At 41.1% G+C, this 19,843-nt stretch overlaps 1 protein-coding gene across 1 annotated transcript; it reads left to right on the top strand.

The window, feature by feature from the left end:
- Positions 1 to 346: 346 nt before the first annotated feature.
- Positions 347 to 14,589, top strand: lnpep (leucyl/cystinyl aminopeptidase). The gene is made up of 22 exons (XM_063897892.1): positions 347 to 715; positions 2,798 to 2,892; positions 4,176 to 4,378; positions 4,968 to 5,079; positions 5,196 to 5,453; positions 5,750 to 5,940; positions 6,125 to 6,263; positions 6,765 to 6,899; positions 7,008 to 7,128; positions 7,217 to 7,368; positions 7,452 to 7,565; positions 7,657 to 7,788; positions 8,396 to 8,530; positions 8,835 to 8,995; positions 9,072 to 9,160; positions 9,239 to 9,422; positions 9,570 to 9,726; positions 10,282 to 10,466; positions 10,692 to 10,853; positions 11,316 to 11,456; positions 11,569 to 11,650; positions 12,223 to 14,589. Exons 1-22 carry the CDS (start codon positions 688 to 690, stop codon positions 12,352 to 12,354), a joined length of 3,108 nt encoding a protein of 1,035 aa, XP_063753962.1. The 5' UTR covers positions 347 to 687; the 3' UTR covers positions 12,355 to 14,589.
- Positions 14,590 to 19,843: the final 5,254 nt, after the last annotated feature.

The following is a 19,843-nucleotide window of genomic DNA, read 5'->3' as shown; positions in this document are numbered from 1 at the left end:
AAGCTATTATATTGTGTATTACATATATATTGTGTCCATGTTAAAGATATGCAAAACATCCTTCAGGGGAGACTCTTTAGATGGCAGATAATGTGCCGTTGGGTTAGGACTTGGTTTTAGGGTTGAGGTTAAAATGTTAGAGGGGTTGGGCAGGGTTAGAGTCTAACATGTGCAGGTTAGGATTGACCTAAATAATTTAAAGAAATTCGACCTCCTCATGTATAGTAAAATCTGCATGATGGCGTGCTTGTGTCTCTTATGCCCCTGGCCCCGCCCCCTCCAATCACATCATCCAATAAGATGTCAGCATTGTGATTCGATGGGAGATTGTCAACAACTGGTCGGGGAGGAGGACGGAAAGTGTCATTTGCTCATTCGTTAAAGTACGGAGCATGTTAGGGTAATATTTGTTTACATATTGAAAGCGTAGGGCCAGCAATCATAATTAAGTCTACTAAACAGCTCTAGGCGATAAAGTTATGGATACGAGCTAACGTTAGCTACCTGAATGTCTTTCAGTCAGTTTCAGTTGTCAGAAGTTGACTAGTTACAAGCTAGCTTCTACGTAGCTAACGTGAGAGAGGACAGGCTGCGGTGGGTTGCGGCCAACCAGGAAAAAAAAATCACGTCTGTCGAGCTGCGTGATTTCTTGTTTGGGAGGAAAGGAGCTGTTTAAGATAAACGGCCATGGATCCATTTGACAGTAACAGTTCAGGTAAGGAGGAAACATGTCAGTACAATAGCAGCGAGCTAACAGGCCAGCTAATAACTAACGGGATATTAGCATAGAGATCACTGAGAGTGACATTCACCCGAGGACATGTTGAGTGGGGGCATTTGACTTCTAACCAGCTAAACCTTGAGATTTCGGAGATTTCACATTTGATGGAGTCTCAGACAGTGTGAGTCTGTTAACGCACATAAGTGTAAGAACTGACAGGATGGGCTGTGTATGAACCTTGTTGTTTATCAATGTTAAAGTGTGACTTTATTTAACAGACAACAGGAAATAATACTTGTTCTCACAGCGTAACAATGACTGTCTTTGCAGAAACATGGTATGCCTCTGTTAATACCCAAGTTGACTGTTAAAACACAGCAGAGCTGTTTGCCCAGTTTTGAGCCTGTTGGTTTGATGATATCTGTGTTTTGTCTTGGTGTGGGGAGATAAGTCATGCTCAGCTCAGGCAGCAGGCTGTTTTTATAACCTCTGCTATGGTCCCAGAGTGTCCGAGGCTTTATGAAAGCAAACAAAAAGCCCAGTGCACACATTATATTCTCCTTTGAGGCTGTATATCGTTCAAGGTTGGTCTCAACCTGTAAGCACTCACAAAATCACAGCAATAAAACTTCCTGTTTTCTCTTCCTGTGTGTGCTTGGCTGGGTGTTATAAATAATAGCCGGCAGTCACGTTTCATAATCACATTTTGATCAGATAATGATGAGAAAACAGAAGCAGATGCTTCCTTAGTGCACAATTTTGATAACCAACAAACTGATAACCATACTGTGGCTCAGTAGTCTGCCTCATGTCTTGTCTACTACCTCCTACTAAATGAGTGGACGCACCTATCAAACTCAGACATATATTCATCTTTATTTCTGTCACAAGTTGGACTCGCTTAATGCAAAACACAAAGGGTTGATTAATGCTTTGAGGTAAACAGGAAGTGCGCAGTCAGCAGATGAACATGCCCTGCTGCTGTGTTTGCAGAGCTTGAACAGGCTTTATGGAAGGGCAGTAGTTGTTTGTTGTGCTCATTCTTAAAGATAACTATTACATCATCTTCCTCTCTCATCTGAGTATGTCATCTTGCTAATATGAAATAACTTTCATTACAATATCCCAACATTTAGAAGTAGACAATGATTATTAATCAAGTTATTATCCTCGTCGCACATTACACATTACTTAGCTCTTAGCTTATAAATAGGCATTCATACCACAGCACTGTGGTCCAGACAGGGACTCTGTGACAGCCCGTACAGTGTTATCAGAAACACTGTATAGGACAGACAAGGAACTAAATTCTTCTCATGGATTTCTGGCCGCTTGTCTTGTGTTCGGGGAGCCAAACTTCACGTTTGTTTGGGGCGATTGTTTCTGTAAGAGGAATTCAGTAAGTGTTCAGAGTCTCCCTGTGCTTCCCCCTCCTACCAAACTGAGAATGTAAACTCATTGTGGTAAAATGGGCAAATAGGAGAACTGAATTGCTTAGGGTTTTTTTCTACTTTTGATATTATTAAATTAGGAAGTTGAACATGCTTCTGATTGTTCCAGAAATTGAGGGGCGAACCCGGCTGCCAGAAAATCACAAGGTTTTTGTAAGACAAGGCGTTATACCAGACATGATGCTTTAGGCACTAGTGAGTTTGTAATGCAGGATTTAGTGACATGACTTTGTGTTAGCTTTTTCCTTCTTTTTTTATTTTTATATACTTTGTGAATGTTTTCTTATTTTAGTTCATTACAATGTGGATCTAAAGAAAATTCAGCTTAGACATTTTGTCTAAAACCAGTACTTTCTTACCATTTTAGTTTGGCTCAGATACCAGGAAATGCTGAAGAAGGTTTACTAACAGGAAACTAAAGAAACCAGTTAGTGGCTTCTTGTTGCCTGCATATTGGTTGACAATAACAAAATTGTATTTTTCCACAACTGTTCTGTGGTAAACTATCAAACTCCAACAATTACAGCAAATATTTTAACATACGGTAAAGTGTGAATGTGTCAATGTATATAATTCTTCTATTCTTCCACTTTTCTCATTTCCTCTTTTGTCCTTTGTGTTGCAGACCGAGCTAATCTTCCAAGGAACATGATTGAGAACAGCATGTTCGAAGAAGAGCCTGATGTTGTGGACTTGGCCAAAGACTCCACTGCGTTTCCGGTATATTCACATCATCTCATGCCATACATGTCTTTGTTTTAAAGACCTTTCTGGCTCAATAATTTGCATATCTTATAATGCTTATTTGCAACACTCATTCTCACAAGTGTTTTTCTCGTTAAATCTGATGATGTGAAAAGATCAAGGCAATATCAATTAGAACCAGCTACTTCAAGGTCGGCCTACACTTGTGGCAAACCGTGTTATCCTGCTAATTTGCACACTTTGAGTTCAGTGTATCTTTCAAAATTGCTATAAGAAACTTCATTGTAGCATGAAGATCCAGCTGTCTCCTGTTCAGAACTAAATGACCTATTTTCCAAATGTAGCTTATGTCAGTATAGACATACTGTGTCAAAAAGCTTCATTATAGACTTTAAAGGGATAGTCCGGTGAAAATTGACCCCAGGGTCTTTTTCGGCGTGAAAACTGATCAAGTTCCATTCCATGTTTTGGAATGTATAATTCCAATGAAAGGAGTTGCATGTAAGTTACAGGCAACTCCTTTCATTTCCGTGTCAACACTAACTAGATATGAATTTCCATGGAATTTTACATTCCAAAACATTCGTCCTTGAACTGAACCTCGGTGCATTCGATAATCGACTTGTGGGGACTTTCTTTGGAGAGGTACTGGAATGGGGGGCAGTTGGTGAGTCTTGTAAAACATTTCTTTTTAATAAGCTTCGGGTTCGCAAACTACGTTGTTGGTGCTCCGTTTTATGTGTAGGGACCCTAGTCATGCTACTGCCGAGGTTTGGTGCTATTTCGAGCAATATTAGTGGTTAAAAAATGCCATTTTGGAAGCGTTCTGGTAACTACTTCGATCGAATGCACTGTAAGCCATTTTGGCTATTAGCGTTGCTCCCGGGCAAGCTCAATACTGGTTGATGAACGAAACAAACTCTCTGGAGGGCTTACTTGATCAGTTTTCATGCAGAAAAAGACCCTGGGGTCAATTTTTGTCGGACTATCCCTTTAAGTGTGTTACTCAGTCCCCACCCCTCCCTCTTTGTCAGTCACATAACAAACCCGATCATAAATGCGGTTCCCTTTATGTTCAAGATGTTTATTTCTGCATCATTTCTGCCCTGATTTTGTGGACAGACACTTATTATTTTCCATTATTCCTGTCTGCCCTCACTCTCCTCCTCACCACCTACACACACTACCCTGTGCTTATTAATTTCCCTGTGAATACAATTGAGTTATTAACTATAAATGGGAAACACAGCACGGCTAAGCTCGAGAATAACAGAGTGTACTGTCCCTGCTCTCTGCAGACGTTTCCTGCTCTTGACCCAGATGATGTGGTGTACGAACCTCGTAGCTCACGGCTGCTTGTGCGAGGGCTGGGAGAGAATGATATGGACGAGGATGAGGAGGACTGTGAGTCCTCAGCCCGTCTGCTGGGCATGTCCTTCATGAACCGCAGCTCTGCGAACAGACCCAGCTCTTCCCCTTACACCAGACAGCCTCCTCCAAGGTAATGCTCTCAAAGACCAGACAAATATTTTTGGGAAGCACATTTTGAGATGGCTTTTCCTGAGCCAATAAATATATATGGAAGTTATACACATAGTCACACAGTGTGTCACCTCTGTGGGCTCAATAAAACATGTTTGGTTTTTCCATGACTTCATCTCTCACCCAGATTTACGATAATCATAAAACAAGCAGCAGTGGTGGTTTGGGTGAACCACTTGCTCTTAGACAACACAAAAAAGACAGCACAGCAATTGTATTTGCATTAAAGACAATTCTGAAAAGATCAGGCTTTCTACAAAAGCTGCCATAAGGATAGATATTAAGACATGTTTGCAGGTGATGGATCCTGTCGACTGTTACATCGGTCTCTTCAAGTTTTACTCAGAAAATGTAGTAAGACTTAAAATCCTTTATTATCCAGATAAAGAAACATCTAAAGGTTCAGGTAAATGTGCATAGAAAAGGGTATTAGTCCAACTAATGGTCATAGCTTCTGTTTGTCACATCCCCACCATCCCCAGCTTTGCCATCAACACTACTGCTCAGTTATAAGTCACAGTTATAATGTTACACTTTTTTTGTCTCAGGTCATGTTCACGACCCTCAGCCCGCACCATGGTTGTATGTGTGCTATTCCTGGTGATCGTGGCCTCTATGACCATGGTACTGTACTTCTTGCCTGGATGCACCTTTACCAAGGTAAGACTAATATTCACTAGTCCTCTTTCAGCACATTACAATATCTGTGTCAGATCATTTCCCTTCTTAGTCTCTCTGTCGTAACCTTTGTTTGCTGACCCTCCATTCCTCCGCAGACGGGTTGTCGGAAGACCAACCAAACCACTCCCTTAGTGCCGGTCAACCCCAAATCTTCGAGTGGGGAACCGTTTCCATGGAACGGTTACCGGCTGCCTCAGAGCGTTCATCCTCTGAGCTATGAAGTCACCCTGAACCCTAACCTTGATAACATGACCTTCACCGGCTGCACCGTCATCCACATGTCTGTGCAGCACAACACCAAGCGCATCGTGCTGCACAGCGCTAAACTCAACATCACCAGAGCTACCTTCAAGGTGCAGTTAGAGTGTGGTCATTGAAAGCGCTTTCATTTATATATTTTGATGCACATTTTTATTTTATTCAATCTTTTGTTGTGCTGTGTGAAAGAAAACTAAAGAGCACATCATCTGCCATCAACAACAACAAGTGTCCACGCATTCATTCCTTCAACTATTGTTTAATTGCAGTCTGTGAGTCTGGTAGTTCTCATAATGAAACATTCTCAGTGTTGAATAATAATAACAAAATAACAGTTTTAAACATTTAGATGTTGTCTACTAGTTGTTTTCTTCTCCGTCCTCTCTTCCAGCTGGGTGAAGGAGAGGCTGAAGCTGTGACTGTCCTGGAGTACATACCCAGGCAGCAGATAGCTGTTCAGTTCTCTGAGGATCTGAAGGCAGGCCAGTCCTGTGTTCTGACCCTGGAGTACTCTGCAAACCTCTCACACACCTACGGTGGTTTCTACAACAGCTCATACACGGATAAAGATGGGAAAAAAAGGTACACATCTTCTGCTCGCTGTTAATAATTTAAAAACAGCTGGAAGATCTGCTGCAGAGGATTGTATCAGAAGCTTAATCGTCAGACCTCATGATAGATACTACAAAAGCATGGATGTTTTTAAATGATTTACCTTCTTTCTTTGGTTAAACATGACTGTGCTCCTCCCCCATTTTCTCACCAGGGTCTTAGCAGCAACCCAGTTTGAGCCACTGTCAGCGAGGGAGGCCTTTCCTTGCTTTGATGAACCAGCTTTTAAAGCCACCTTCCTGATTAAAATCAGCAGGAACACAGACTTCATGACTCTTTCCAACATGCCTTTGGTATTTATTAAGTCCTGGTTATTTTTTACTGTAAGGTAACTAGTATTTAAACACCCCTAATACATGTGGCGTGCTAACTGGATGTACAAATTATGAATGATTTTCAATTAGTGAGCTACCAATGGGCTCGACCGGTGTTGCTAAGTGACCACATGGCTTAGTGTGATAACAGTGGTTACTAGCATTAGGCTGGCAGTATATACCTACTCCAATAAAAAGAGGCATGTTCCCTGGAAAATTGAGTGGTTTATGACCTGAAAACAGTGTTATCTTTGTCAGTTTGCACAGCTTCATTCTCTGCTTCCAACCTGCAGCTGACAAATAATGTCACGTTTGTCACAACGACTCAATTTAAAGTTCAATATTATCGAATTTTCATATGTCTTCTAAGCTCTTAGCGTGGGCACAAACAAGCAGCCTAGTCTCATGTATGGATATTGTATTGTACCACGTGTTATTTTACAGTTGTTCCTAATCTTGTACTAATGCTTTGTTTTTCAGGCTAAAAGCACGCCGCTTGCAAATGGCCTCGTACAAGATGAGTTTAAAAAGACCAGTGTCAACATGAGCACCTACCTGGTGGCCTTCATCGTCGCTAACTTCACCCCCATGAGTAAAAATGTCTCAGACACGCTGGTAGGTCTGATAAAAATGTGACTCATTTGTATTCTTTTAAGTATTCAGGGAGGTTCTGTGTGTTGCTGCTACCTGTCTTGATGTGTTTATGTTTATCTGTGTGTTTAGGTGTCAGTGTACTCTGTGCCAGAGAAGAAGGAGCATACTGATTATGCTCTGGAGACATCCTCCAAACTGCTGGCGTTCTACAACGACTTCTTTGAAATTAAATACCCCCTTGAAAAACTAGGTGAGTACACACCGGTAGTTTCACAAAAGGTTTACACACACCATTTCATTTCTGCCCTCCTCACACACCTAAATATTTCCTTTTTCAGACTTGGTAGCCATCCCTGACTTCCTGGCAGGAGCCATGGAGAACTGGGGACTGATCACTTTCAGAGAAACCAGCCTGCTGGTGGGCCAGCATTCCTCTCCTCTGGAAAAACAAGTAGTTGCATCTGTGGTAGCGCATGAGCTTGCCCATCAGGTATTTACTTGTGTGTCTGTAAAAAGAAGCAGTGCATTATGCTACAGCCAGGCCCTAATCCATCTTTGATGCTGCATATTTAGTGGTTTGGAAACTTGGTGACAATGAGCTGGTGGAATGACCTGTGGCTGAACGAAGGCTTTGCCACGTACATGCAGTACATGTCGCTGCAGGCCGTGATGCCCAACCTGGACATCGTAGGTTCACACACCTGCCTCAGAAATATGGAAGCAGATAAAGGGGTGTGCTTCATTGTGTGCCTCAGCAGAAAACTCTGTTTGTTTGCAGGGTAATTTGTTCCTGTCAGTACGCTTCAGAGCCTTGGACAAAGATGCACTGAACTCCTCCCACGCCATCTCCACCGAGGTTAACAAGCCGGAGCAGGTGGAGGAGATGTTTGACTCTGTGTCCTACGAGAAGGTACGCTTTTTAGAAATGTTCATAAATCCAATGTAGTTCCATATAAAGCTGTGTTTTTTAATGGTTGATTGTATTTCTGGATCATCAGACAAAGAAACAAACACATCTAATAATAAGGATTAGAAACATTTTTAAGGCAACACAGTGCCAAAATGTTAGAAGATAAAGAACAGATAATGAAGCACATGATAAACAACAGAGAAAACCAAAACAATCCTTAAATGAAAAAAAACACATCACCACAATTGAAGAAAAATACAAAATGACTCAGACTACCAAACACAAGAACAGCTAAATAAGAATATCATTGCAAATTTCCCCCCAAATCTGTTCCCTTTTCCAAAGAAAAGCCGTAAATCTGACTTCCCTAAACCACATATTTAAAGAGTTGAGGTGGAGTGGAAGGCTGTTACGCTAAACAGCAGCAATGGTGAAAAAGGAACTTCTTCACTTTCTATAAACACTCACTGGTCCTGGTATTGTATTCTGGTTGTGCTCAATATGGATGGTTGTTTACCCGAGGTAGAGACGTCTCTACTGGAACTCGCACTGAGTTATAAATGTCTTACTGCGTTGGCTATGATCACAGAGGCTTTGTGTCTTCCAGGGTGCATCCATTCTCCTGATGCTAAATGCCTCCCTGCTTGGGGAACAACAGTTCAGAAAGGGTATCATTGAATACCTAAAGCAGTTCAGTGGATCAAACACCGTCACCAACGACCTCTGGAACAGCCTTACACGGGTGTGTGTTTGTGTGTGTTTGTGACCTCCCTCTGTAAACTGTTATCGAGCCTGAATTATGCTCCCTTTAGCTAGATTCACTTTTATTACAAAGTGTTTAATCCCAGAGAACGGCCCAGGAGCTGCATCATTAACATAATTACTTTCTGTTTACATCTGTTTGTATTGCCTTTGGGTTTGGATTATGGAAATGGAAATTGTACCAACAAATCTTCCGAAAAACAGCTGCAAAGTTTCAGATCACACAATTATCAACCACACAGCATTGGACTGCACAGACTCTGGATTTCTCTTCCGGTCCGCAGGTCGAGGTCTCGGCTCAGCACCTGAATGTGTCGGAGATGATGAGCTCGTGGACATCACAGAAAGGCTTCCCGTTGGTCACCGTTAGCCGCAAGGGAGATGAAGTCACCCTCACACAGGAGCACTTCCTGCTCACCTCTGATGATGCGACCCACACTTCTAAGTGCGTTGTGTTTTCCAAACACACAGAAGATCATAGAAACCCATCACAACTCTAACTGTATTTACTCTCTTCTTAGCTTGTGGAATATTCCAGTGACGTACGTGACTGACAACTGCAGTGTGGCCCCTGAGTGCCGACAGGTGTTCAATCTGAAGACCAAGTCAGGTAAGTCCTGCACCATCAACTCAGGGTTCAATACTCTTACGTGCTGTGTCGAACTTGTACATGTGTGTGTGTTTTCAGGGACTCTAAAGCTAGCAGAAAGTGTAAAGTGGCTGAAGCTGAACTACAGAAACACAGGCTTCTACATCGTCCACTACGGAGACGAGGGCTGGGCTGCTCTTATCGATGCTCTGAAAAGCAACTTCAGCGTCTTTACACACGAGGACCGTGCCTCGCTCATACACAACATGTTTGCTCTCTCCAGGTATAAAGCACAACATGAAACGCTTTATTGTGCTCAGCAACATCAAGGACCTTAAGTAGAGGAGGTATCTGAAATTCATGTGTCGGATTTTTTAAAATATGTTCTTCTCCAACTTTTCCTTCCTCTTTCTTTCCGTTTTATTGACAGACTGGGACGTGTGTCCTTCCAGCAAGTCCTCAACCTGTTGCACTACATGTCCAATGAAACTGAGACCACCCCTGTGACAGAGGCCTTGATGCAGCTCAATGTACTCTACCAGCTGCTGGACAAAAGACAAGAGCAAGATCTTGTGCCCCGAATGAAGGTACACATACATATACACACTCACATACACACTCACAACACAGGTTCAGAGATAAGGGTCACGATACATTTTAGGGATAAAAGGTTGAGGGAATTTGTCAGTATGATTTAGATGGGTGTTTTATGAAGTAGTTACATTTTCAGTGACACACAGGCCGTAAAGTTTATTTAAAGTATTTTGCCTCGACAATACCACGTCTTATACCAAAACATGACATTTTTGAGTTCTTACATTTTCCAACACAACCTTTACTTTACTCAAATCCTTCCATTTAAAGCTCAAGAAATTAGGAATCACTGACTCAGACCTGATTGACATGTGTTATCTATGTTATCATCGTGTACAAAAAAATCTATATTGCGTGAATCTTAAAAGCCCAAATTCACACTAATACTCAATGAGGTTACACAGGAATTACACATTTTTATATCTGGATCGGCTTTATGTAAGAGGTTAACATGTCGTTGAGTTTTAGTTGGAAGCTATTGTTGTGTCAGGTGAAGTGTTTCTGTTTACTAATGCATTCCTGATTATCTTCTGTTCTCCATACGACAGAATTATGTCATGAATCAGTTCGGTTCTCTGATGGACAAGCAGACATGGAAAGAGGAGGAGAGTGTTTCTAAGCAGGAGCTGCGAGCGGCCCTGCTGGGGGCGGCATGCAGTCTGGGGGAAGAAAACTACATAAACCAAGCCAAAGAGCTGTTCAAACGTTACCTCAATTCCAGTGGTACCCAACAGTACGTCTGACACTACTTATCTTTCTCCTTTTCTGGGTCACGTTGACAGAAACAGCAGGTTGAGAGGAGCCGCCCTAACATATTTTTTAAGATAGAAAAAACATCTTTAACTATGAAAAGAAATGTGTCTTGGTTCATTTGTATCTTACATTTTAGTTGTAGGCAAAAGTAAATGTTGGTGCAATTTTGACCTAAAAAAAGTTTGTATCTTTATATTTTCTGCAGGATCCCAGGCGATCTGCAGCAGGTCGTATTCACTGTGGTTGGGCAATCAGATGAAGATTGGGATGCCTTGTTAACCCTGTACAAACATGCCACCTATGATGCGGAGAAGCGATCCATGCTACGGGGCCTAGCATCCACTCAGGACGCACGGCGTATCACGTGGTAAGTGTGTGTTTTCTCACGACCAGGATCAAGAGCGAAGATTTCTAAACCCATCAAGCAAATTCATTGTTTTTTTTGAACACGGCTTAAACCTTTATGTGCAAGAGGGTAGCAATGTGTTTTTGGTTCATAGCTTTTCAGTCCACTCTGAAGTTTAACTCACTTACACTTAAAACATATGCAGTGAAACACACCAAATCAAATGCCAATTATGAGGGTTTTTCTCATCTTGGTGTCTATGGTCACAGTTAAAAATTCCATGTAAAAAACACAAATATTTGAGGATAAAACTTTGTCCTCAACTTTAATTTTATTCTTCTCTTGATGTGTCTGTTCTGAATCACGTTTGTAGTATCACACCAGTTTAAGGATTTGACCAGCATTTTGTTCTCGTGCTGTTTGGAAATGAGTGTGTGTGTTTATTCTCTAACAGCCTTTGAACACGTGTTTCGGTCTGTGTAGGATTCTGAAGGCCGGTCTGCGGGGGGATATCATCCAGACTCAGGAGCTGCCTCTGGTCATCAGCACTGTGTCTAACAGCTTCGCTGGCTACCTGTTTGTCTGGGACTTCATCCAAGAGAACTGGGACCGCCTCATAGAGAAGTGAGTACTCCCGTTCAGCTTCATACAATTATATCAGAATGTACTCTACATTCTGATTTCACATGAAAACGAAAAGATGAAACAACATGAGAGTTTCTGTGTCTGGCTGCAGGTTTCCTCTGGGCTCTTTCGCCATCCAGTCAATCATCAAGTCGGCCACCTCTCAGTTCTCCACACAGGCACACCTTGATCAGGTATTGAATATCTTTCTTTTTTAGAGGCCTGTCACAAGAACTACTTTTGTTGGGGAAAAATGTCCCAGAATTCATTGCTATAAACTATAGTATTGTCAAAAAATTGTATGCCACTGATGTAATGATAATATTATGTCATAAAAAGGCAAGTGCACCCTCTCAAAGAACAATACACTTTTAATATTGGAGATTAAATAGACAATGAATGTAAAAAAATAAACCAAAACGATAAATAAAGTATACTGTCATGCTCTGTTAACAAATGAACTTTTGGCACAGGGTAATTCACAGTCAATTACATTAGGTTAGATCTACGTTATTAATGCCAAATTGGGATTCATATTTTGTCCCAGCAGCATGTCAACAGGCATACACAAATAAAATATCCCTACATGTGTTTTATTCCTCATGGGTGATGTACCTTTGTAACCAAAAGTGCAAAGTCAAAACATATAAGCTAAGAAAACAAAAACACTTTTCGGGTTTGTGTGTTTGTTTTCTGTAGGGAGCTATAAACTGTTTACAGAATGCTTTTAACGTGTGAGCTAAAGTCGGTGTTTTGTGTTGTGCAGGTCAAGGGTTTCTTTTCCAGTCTGAAGGAGCGTGGCTCTCAGATGAGGAGCGTGCAGGAAGCTCTAGAAACCATCAGGCTGAACCAGCGCTGGATGGAGAAAAACCTGTCCATGCTCCAAAAATTGCTCTAATAACGGCTCGCTACCACGTCTCCGCCCCGCTGACATGCAACATGTTGCCGGGGCAACAACAGTGTTTGCACTATCGTAGGACTTTGTCTCTTAACTCCCTTTATCCAGGCCAGAGTACCGTTTCAAAGCCGAGGTTTTGCTCTGCCTGGGTAGACAAGATGATATTCTTTCCGAGAGTGGTACTGTGAGATGTATTTGCTCAGGGCGGCTCTGATTGTGCGTCCGACAGGAAGTTGTCGGATGAAAAACAAACACTCCTCACACTTGATGCTGTCGACCAAACCTCCCCTCCATGACTTTCATCTTAACCTCACGGCAGACAATCACGCTTCACCCACACTCCTCCGCTCAGCCTGCTCTCAGGCTCCTAACTCTGAGGCCACTTGACGAATGAAGAATGTCAACATGACTGTTTGTACGTGCTGTCCGTCAGTCCAGGACTTTATCTCAAGTCGTCGGATATATGTTAATGCAGCTGTCAGGGATTCTTCGGCGATGAGAAGTTAAAATCACCGGTATTTTTTTAGACAATTGTTCTTAGAATTTGACTAACCTTGTGTCGCCATGTTACAAAATAGCTGCTTCTCGTTACTGATGAGCGTTTTAGTCAGGATTTTGACGATTGGTTGATTGATTGATTAGAATACCAAACTTGTGTTGGCGTCGATTGAATGTACTGAAAAACCTTCCCACTGTGTGCAGTAGAGGGCGTGCTGTGTGCAGCACAGGTCTAAATCAACAACCAATGTGTCTTAGGTCAGAGCTGGCAGTGAACACTGGAGCCCAACGTTTCCTTTTTTCTTCTTCTTAACATTTTCCCAGTTTCCTCTCAACAACAAGCTATGTTTTGCCTGCAGTGATCGTACAGACTCATGTTGTGTTTGTAAACTTGTATTCATAATGTAAATACTCTAGAGTTTTAACCTGCGACCTTGGTTGTACTGTTTTGATAATCATGACTTTTAACATTTGAGGGATTTGCTTTTGTGTTGTGAGTGTGAGTGTGTGTGTATATATAGAGAGTAAAGAGAAGGAAAAATCCAACTGAATTAATGAAGAGTCTCGGTCAAATACTTCTCGATTGAGACCATCCGAGCAGAATAGTTTGCTGCTGAATTTTTATGTTTTAAGGGCTTACGTGTATATTGAAGACACAGAGGGTATAGAAGGACATTTATTTTGGGAAAAACTGCTGTGTTCAGTAAGCTGTTCCATGAAAAGACAGAAGGTTTAAAGTTACTCCAATGCTAACCAGTCCTGTTGCTCCTATCCTAGCTATTTATTGAGAGTGTCTTAACATGTTTCCCTAACTTATGTTCTAAGCTAAGTATACTTACACTGTGCTATATCTAAAGTGGCACTGCTTACTCCATCCACACTATCACTGTCGTTGAGTAAATACAGTAGATTAAGTAGTTTCCAGCATCCCTAACATCTTCGTGAGGCTTGCATCTCTGTTTTTGGTTCTCAGGCTATCACATTGTTTCCTTTATTTAAATTGTATTAAAATACAAACAGTGGTCCAATCCCCGCTTGTGTTACCTCAGCACTGTGTACACTTTGGTATTCGCACCAGATACTCGCACTGGTTGGTCGAACAGGCTGCCAGGAGGCGGGGGGGTAGAGGGAAACCCAGCACACGTTAGACCTGCTTACTGGGGGGAAAAAACCATCTAGAAAATAGTGAAACAAAGGCAGGTGTGGGGGATAGCAGAATGGATCACAGTACAGAGAATTGACTCTAAACCCTGACGCTTATAGAACTGTGCTTTCAAAACTAGACAAAGGTACTGTAGAGGTTATTCACAGTATTGCCATTGACTTGTTCCATATAGTCCGTCATAGCGTGTTAATGGAATTTAGAGAGATGCCTTCTATATACATGTTTGAAAAAGTGTCACTTGTTTTCCCCCAGCCACCAGCAATCAGACAAATGAATCAGCTTTACTGAGGCTCTGGGATTTTTATGTTCCATCGTGTTTTGTTTAGAGAACAGCGGTCTCATGTGAAGTCAGTTGCAGTAAGCTTTAAGAGTCAGGAGTTGCTGAAGTCCTGCAGGTATGAGGTTTAGTGACGGGGCCGGTTGGAAGGGAGGATTGTAGAGAGTAGAGAATCACACGTGCACCAAAGGTATCGGAGCGTCTTTGTTTTTTGCACTGGGATAAAATGCTGCAGATGCTTTTGTGACTGTGTTGCTCTTCATGTGAATACAAATAAAAAGTTGTTTTCTCATAATGTTGGCTTCATTTTCCCCCCCCCATGTCTTTACAACATAATATGTTTCAGATGCTATGGGATGCGTATGCTGCTGTGCTTGAAGCAATAAATAAGAACTTTTTGGAAGAAAACAGACAATGAAATAAGTGAAAGCCAAACAAAACAAGTACAAAGGGTCCAAAGGTTGCCAAAATGCACGAAAGGTTCATAATTAAGCTACAAAAGACATGCTACAAAAAACCCTGCGATCTGGATCATTATCCTAACCCAAAATCCCCTTTAAACAACTTTAAAAATGATTTTCAATAAAACAATTCAACTTTTAAGTATGAATTGATAACTGTTATTCCTATCCAGTTTCACTAGGCTTCGTCACATTTGAGAACAGCAAGTCAGTATTGTTGCTTTTATTCTATTTATTGTAAATTACACACTGCCTGCTCTGTCAATCACCACCACTCTGCAGTGATTTACAGAGCACGCTGTTACTCACATTCACCACCAGAGGTCTATCTAGCTCTTGTGAAAACTTGCACCTGGCTCTCTCTATGTTTTCCATCATTTGGAGTTACTTTGGTAGCTTAAAAGAGGACGTAGGTTAATTTGTGATTGTTGAATGATCTTTCAAAAAGAATTGAAGCCATGGTTGAAACCTGTTATGTCAAGTCTGTAGAGGAATAATAAATCCTGCAGTCCAATTATCAAAGGTGTTGATGTAGACGACTTGCATTCAGTCCACTGTTTGTAATATCAGCATTTTTTGTGTGTGTTTCAAGGGTTCAAGGGCTTTTATTATCATGTGCACAGTAGCTGCAGAGCAGTTATTGCAATTCAAATCCTCCTCCAACAATTCAACATATTATATTAAGAGTAGGATAAATTTGAATAAAATATTGCAGGTTATGTTGCTAGAGCTGTCTATAAGTAGTGCAGATGAAGATGTGTGTTTTAGAAAAATCCCAGTATTCAGTACCATGCATTACATTTAAAAACAAAACCTCAGACAAATTTAGTATAAAAGTTCCGTCTGCACATGATGAAATAAAGTATTGAGTCTCATAAGGTACAGTGATACCAGCAGTAATGTTGCGCCTGTGGCACATCAGGAAGAGTGGAGGCCCCAGGTTTAAGGGCGGATGTGGTTGAAATTCGACCATTACCTCTTGCTGCATCTCACCCCTCTCACTCTCCCACTCTCCCATCTTATGCTCAGCATTTAAACATCTTTGTGTGGCAGCAGAATTAAGTCTTTTTGTGAGAGAATGCAACCATCTGCAAGCCAAATGCAAATTGGTATAATCACAAGAACAATCTCCTCGAATCATCACGTGTAGAACGTACTGTAGCTAGCAGGGTTTTGGTAAATCGGTTTTAGGATTTATTTATACTTCTAGGAAAAGAGAAAATATTATAAATGCTTAGAGAGCAGATAAGATCACTGTTCAGACTACACCACAGAGCCTTGCAACATGCACAAGATGCTAAAAGTGTAGGATAGTATGTCGTCACTCAAACATCTATCGAGCAATCAAAAGTGGCCTCATTGAGTCAGTCACTCAGTCAGGTTGACGCCATGAGCTGCTAAAGCTTTGAGGGCATCAGATTGTTCTGTGAGATCAAATCCATGTCTGATCACTGATACGCAAAGACACTAAGGGCCAGCTTTAGGGTGTGACAAGCTGGAATAAATGTGGTTTCTCCAGTTCGAGTGTGAATAAGCCTCTAATTGTTGTGTCCCTTGAGGTCTGTGACTGTGTAGTTTTTGCGTTTTAAGGCCACCAGTCAGCAGTGAAGTTGGGCTATGATGGATGAGATGGACTGGAACAGAAAGTGCAGCGTCCTCCCTGACACTGTGAAACGATCTAAAATACAATTACTGTTGTCATATTCAAGAATTCTGCTCAGTAGTGATGCTGTGTGGTTTAAAGTACCCTGGATGTTGTGCCATTTAAAAGTAGCTATTTAGGTCATTACACTTTTACAGTATACCTCTAAATTGGCACAGTTTCATCTTTCTGACAATTCAATTTGAAGTCTTTCCACTTTTACAAAAGCAGCCCTTCTGCTGACATTCTGAAAAGTCGAGTCTCAGTTTGTGTGATAACCTGCAGTCTCCTGAGATGTTTGGGTAGGAACATGGTCCACATTAAATAACAACACCTCTGACAGGACGCTCTGACATCGCTGCTGTGCGTCAAAACCGTGTCGCTCTAACTTGAAATACTGTGGAAGAATTCAGTAGATCAGATCATTTAAGAAGCAGTCATTCTGCACGTGTCAAAACTGTAAATTATCTTGAATCACAAAAAAATGCTAATGATTTGCAGACACAATCATGATAAAGTCATGAGGGCAGCAGGGTATGACGCAAAAGCTTTTTATCTCCATCTAGTTTTAAATAATGTTGATTTAAAGACCCAATCAGATCTGAGCTACTAAAAATAATCCTCTTATTATTCTCTCATTATATATGAATCCAATATTCGAGGTGTATCTACTGTAGGCTGATTCCTTACTGTAGGACCGAAGTTAGATACTGGCTCTCTAAACTGCCACTACCCATAAGGAAGTGTCACGCTGTAATAAATCGTGACTCAGGTATGATTTAAGATTATAAAGCGTCAACAGAAAACCATCCATAGACACTTTTGGTTCATCTCGTTGTATTTGTGCTTTATTGTTAAACTCAAATCCCATAAAGACAGTTTATTCAGCTCCTCTCAGAGAAAATGTCTTTCTGTGATTCATTTCTTTGGATACATTTTTCTAGTTGGTTGAGCTCTACCTGATCTTTTAAGAAACAAATATCTTCATATCTCACATGCTTGGCTTTGGGAAAAATGCATGGCAAGCTCGTCAGAAAGGTTAGCACGGCTGAAGGCAGCCAGTCTCGCTTGACGTTTGACATAATGCGGGGCAGCTTTTCGTGCTCAACCATGCAAGTGCTATTAAGTGCAATGCAATAAGTGTGTGTGTGCGTGTGTGATAGAATCGGAGGATGAAACCCTCTTTATTAGTCACATACATGCACACAGCAGAGCAAACACAGTGAAATTTGTCCTCTGCATTTAACCCATCCTAGTACTGGGAGCAGTGGGCAGCTATTGTGCAGCGCCCGGGGAGCAATGGGGAGGGGGGATTGGAGGTGTCCTTGCTCAAGGACACCACAGCAGGGCCTAGGAGGTGAACTGGGACCTCTCCAAGTAACAGTCCACCTTCTATATTTTCAAGTCTGTTCGGGGACTTGAACCGGTGACCCTACGATTCCCAGTCCAAGCCCCTACTTACTTACCCTGCCAATGGTTGCTTCTCTGTAACTGTTGCACATATAATAAAGAACTTGAATCTTATGCATCCCTTTGCATACAGGCAGGCGTGCATGGGGCTGCCTTTTTTGTTTCATTTTAATTTTCCCTTTTCTTTTGTTTATCACATGTTATTGTGCTGTGTTAGTTTTGTTTTAGTTAGATTGGTTTGGGTGGGTTGGGGGGTCATCATTTTTCTTTGCGTCACGAAGTTGTGCTATTTTATTGAAATTTGGATGCATATTTTTGTGATAAATGGCCGACCTTACACTTTTCATGCCCACTCAATATTGTGTTGTATTTTTGTATTTTGATGTGCAATTGCTTAATAAAAATTTGGTCACAAAAAAAAAAAGAACTTGAATCTTATAGAAATAACAATATCTCTTAATAGAACATTATCTTATTTCCGGACTTGTGTCTAATACTTCTGACCTTGTTCATGCAAGGTTAGTTAAAAGAGAGCAGCAGGTAGTAAGGAGGCAGAGGCCCATCATGTTCATTATGCAATTTATGGAATTTACAACCACATCTTCTATCTTCTCATAAATGTAAACAGGCTTATCAACTGTCTAATCATCACATTGTAGCAGCAAGGCACATGTTCCTGCACTCCAGCTACATTGCCTGCTCCAGCAAACACACGCTTTATTTAGCACAACAATTCTCTCCCAGTCAGATCTTCAGATTACTGACCTTATTTTACTGAACGGATGTTTTCAAGGTCAAATAAAAACAGGTTAAACTGTAGTTTAAAAAAAATGGTTGCATTGCTTCTGACGCAATACTTGCTTCAACACATGTATTACCTGTATGTGTTTTTAATGTTAAAAAGACTATAGTAATACTTTGACATTTGGGGAAATATCTGCTTGCTGAGTAATCCAAAGATCCATACTGTATCCTACCACTCTCACATCTGTCCAATAAATATAACATGTAGGCAGTGCTAGCTAGGACAAACTTAGCTTAACATAAATATCCTAAAGACTGCAGGTGCAAGGCATGCAAGACAGATGTGGCATCCTAATCTAATTACAGTAACACATTATTATATTAGATCCCAAACTAGGTTTAGGTCCATACTGTAAAGGAACGTCTGCAGCAAGGACTCTGAGCAGAAGGAGAACACAGGAGAGTTTGATCTGATGTCAGATACTAAAGGTTGATTAGAAGTTACAGCCGGAGAATTGACAAAGGTATTTACTGCAGCTCCTGCCCAACCAATTCTGAAGCTTTCTTACCCTGTCCCAGGTATTTAGCTAGTTCTGAGAGAATAATCAACTTCTACATGACAAGGTATTACAAGCAAAGCACTATGACTCCTTGCTAGAACAATATGTACATAAGGTGAGACACATATCCGATAAGATGGACTACTAGAGGACCGTAGAGCCAGCCAAACATCAACTTATGCCAACAGGCAAGAATAAGGAGACAAAAAGACTCTTTCACAGAGCGTGCAGCAACCCAAGGTCGAGTAAAAATTGATAAACTGGGTCAAAGGAATGTGCTTGGTCAATGTTTTTAGATTATAAAGAGCACACAAAAAGGCATACAAGACAGATGTGGCATGATAATACTTCATTATAAGAACCCAAACTAGGTTTAGCTCCATACTAATCGTTGTGCGCTTAAAAGGACCTGATAAGTTGTGTTATGGCAATTATGGTGTTAAAGCTTAATAAAGTGTAATCCTAATGAAATGTAACTGTTAACAAAGTTGTATCCTGGGAATGGCATATAAATGTATATGTGAAAGCAATTTTGCATTTGTGATAGGTCGACCACTTGAGCCGAAATGGTGTTGTCATGTAAATGATTTTTGATGTTTCCCTATAAGAGAGTCTATCACACACAGAGCATGACACACTCAGAAGGAGTCGTTATGCCTGCAAGCATTAAACAAAGATCTAAAAAAGACTTTATATCGCTTTTGTGTTTCTTTGGAAATATACTCATAATCT

The sequence above is a fragment of the Eleginops maclovinus genome, chromosome 12, assembly GCF_036324505.1.
Source record: "Eleginops maclovinus isolate JMC-PN-2008 ecotype Puerto Natales chromosome 12, JC_Emac_rtc_rv5, whole genome shotgun sequence".
Classification (NCBI taxonomy): Eukaryota; Metazoa; Chordata; class Actinopteri; order Perciformes; family Eleginopidae; genus Eleginops; species Eleginops maclovinus.
The sequence above is the reverse complement of the archived record's forward strand: the minus strand, read 5'-3'. Positions and strand labels throughout refer to the sequence as shown.

Coding starts and splice junctions, on each gene's coding strand:
- lnpep (XM_063897892.1), top strand. CDS start 688: ATGGATCCATTTGACAGTAACAGTTCAG. Junction 2,893..4,175: donor AAGACTCCACTGCGTTTCCG/GTATATTCACAT, acceptor TGCTCTCTGCAG/ACGTTTCCTGCTCTTGACCC. Junction 8,996..9,071: donor GATGCGACCCACACTTCTAA/GTGCGTTGTGTT, acceptor CTCTCTTCTTAG/CTTGTGGAATATTCCAGTGA.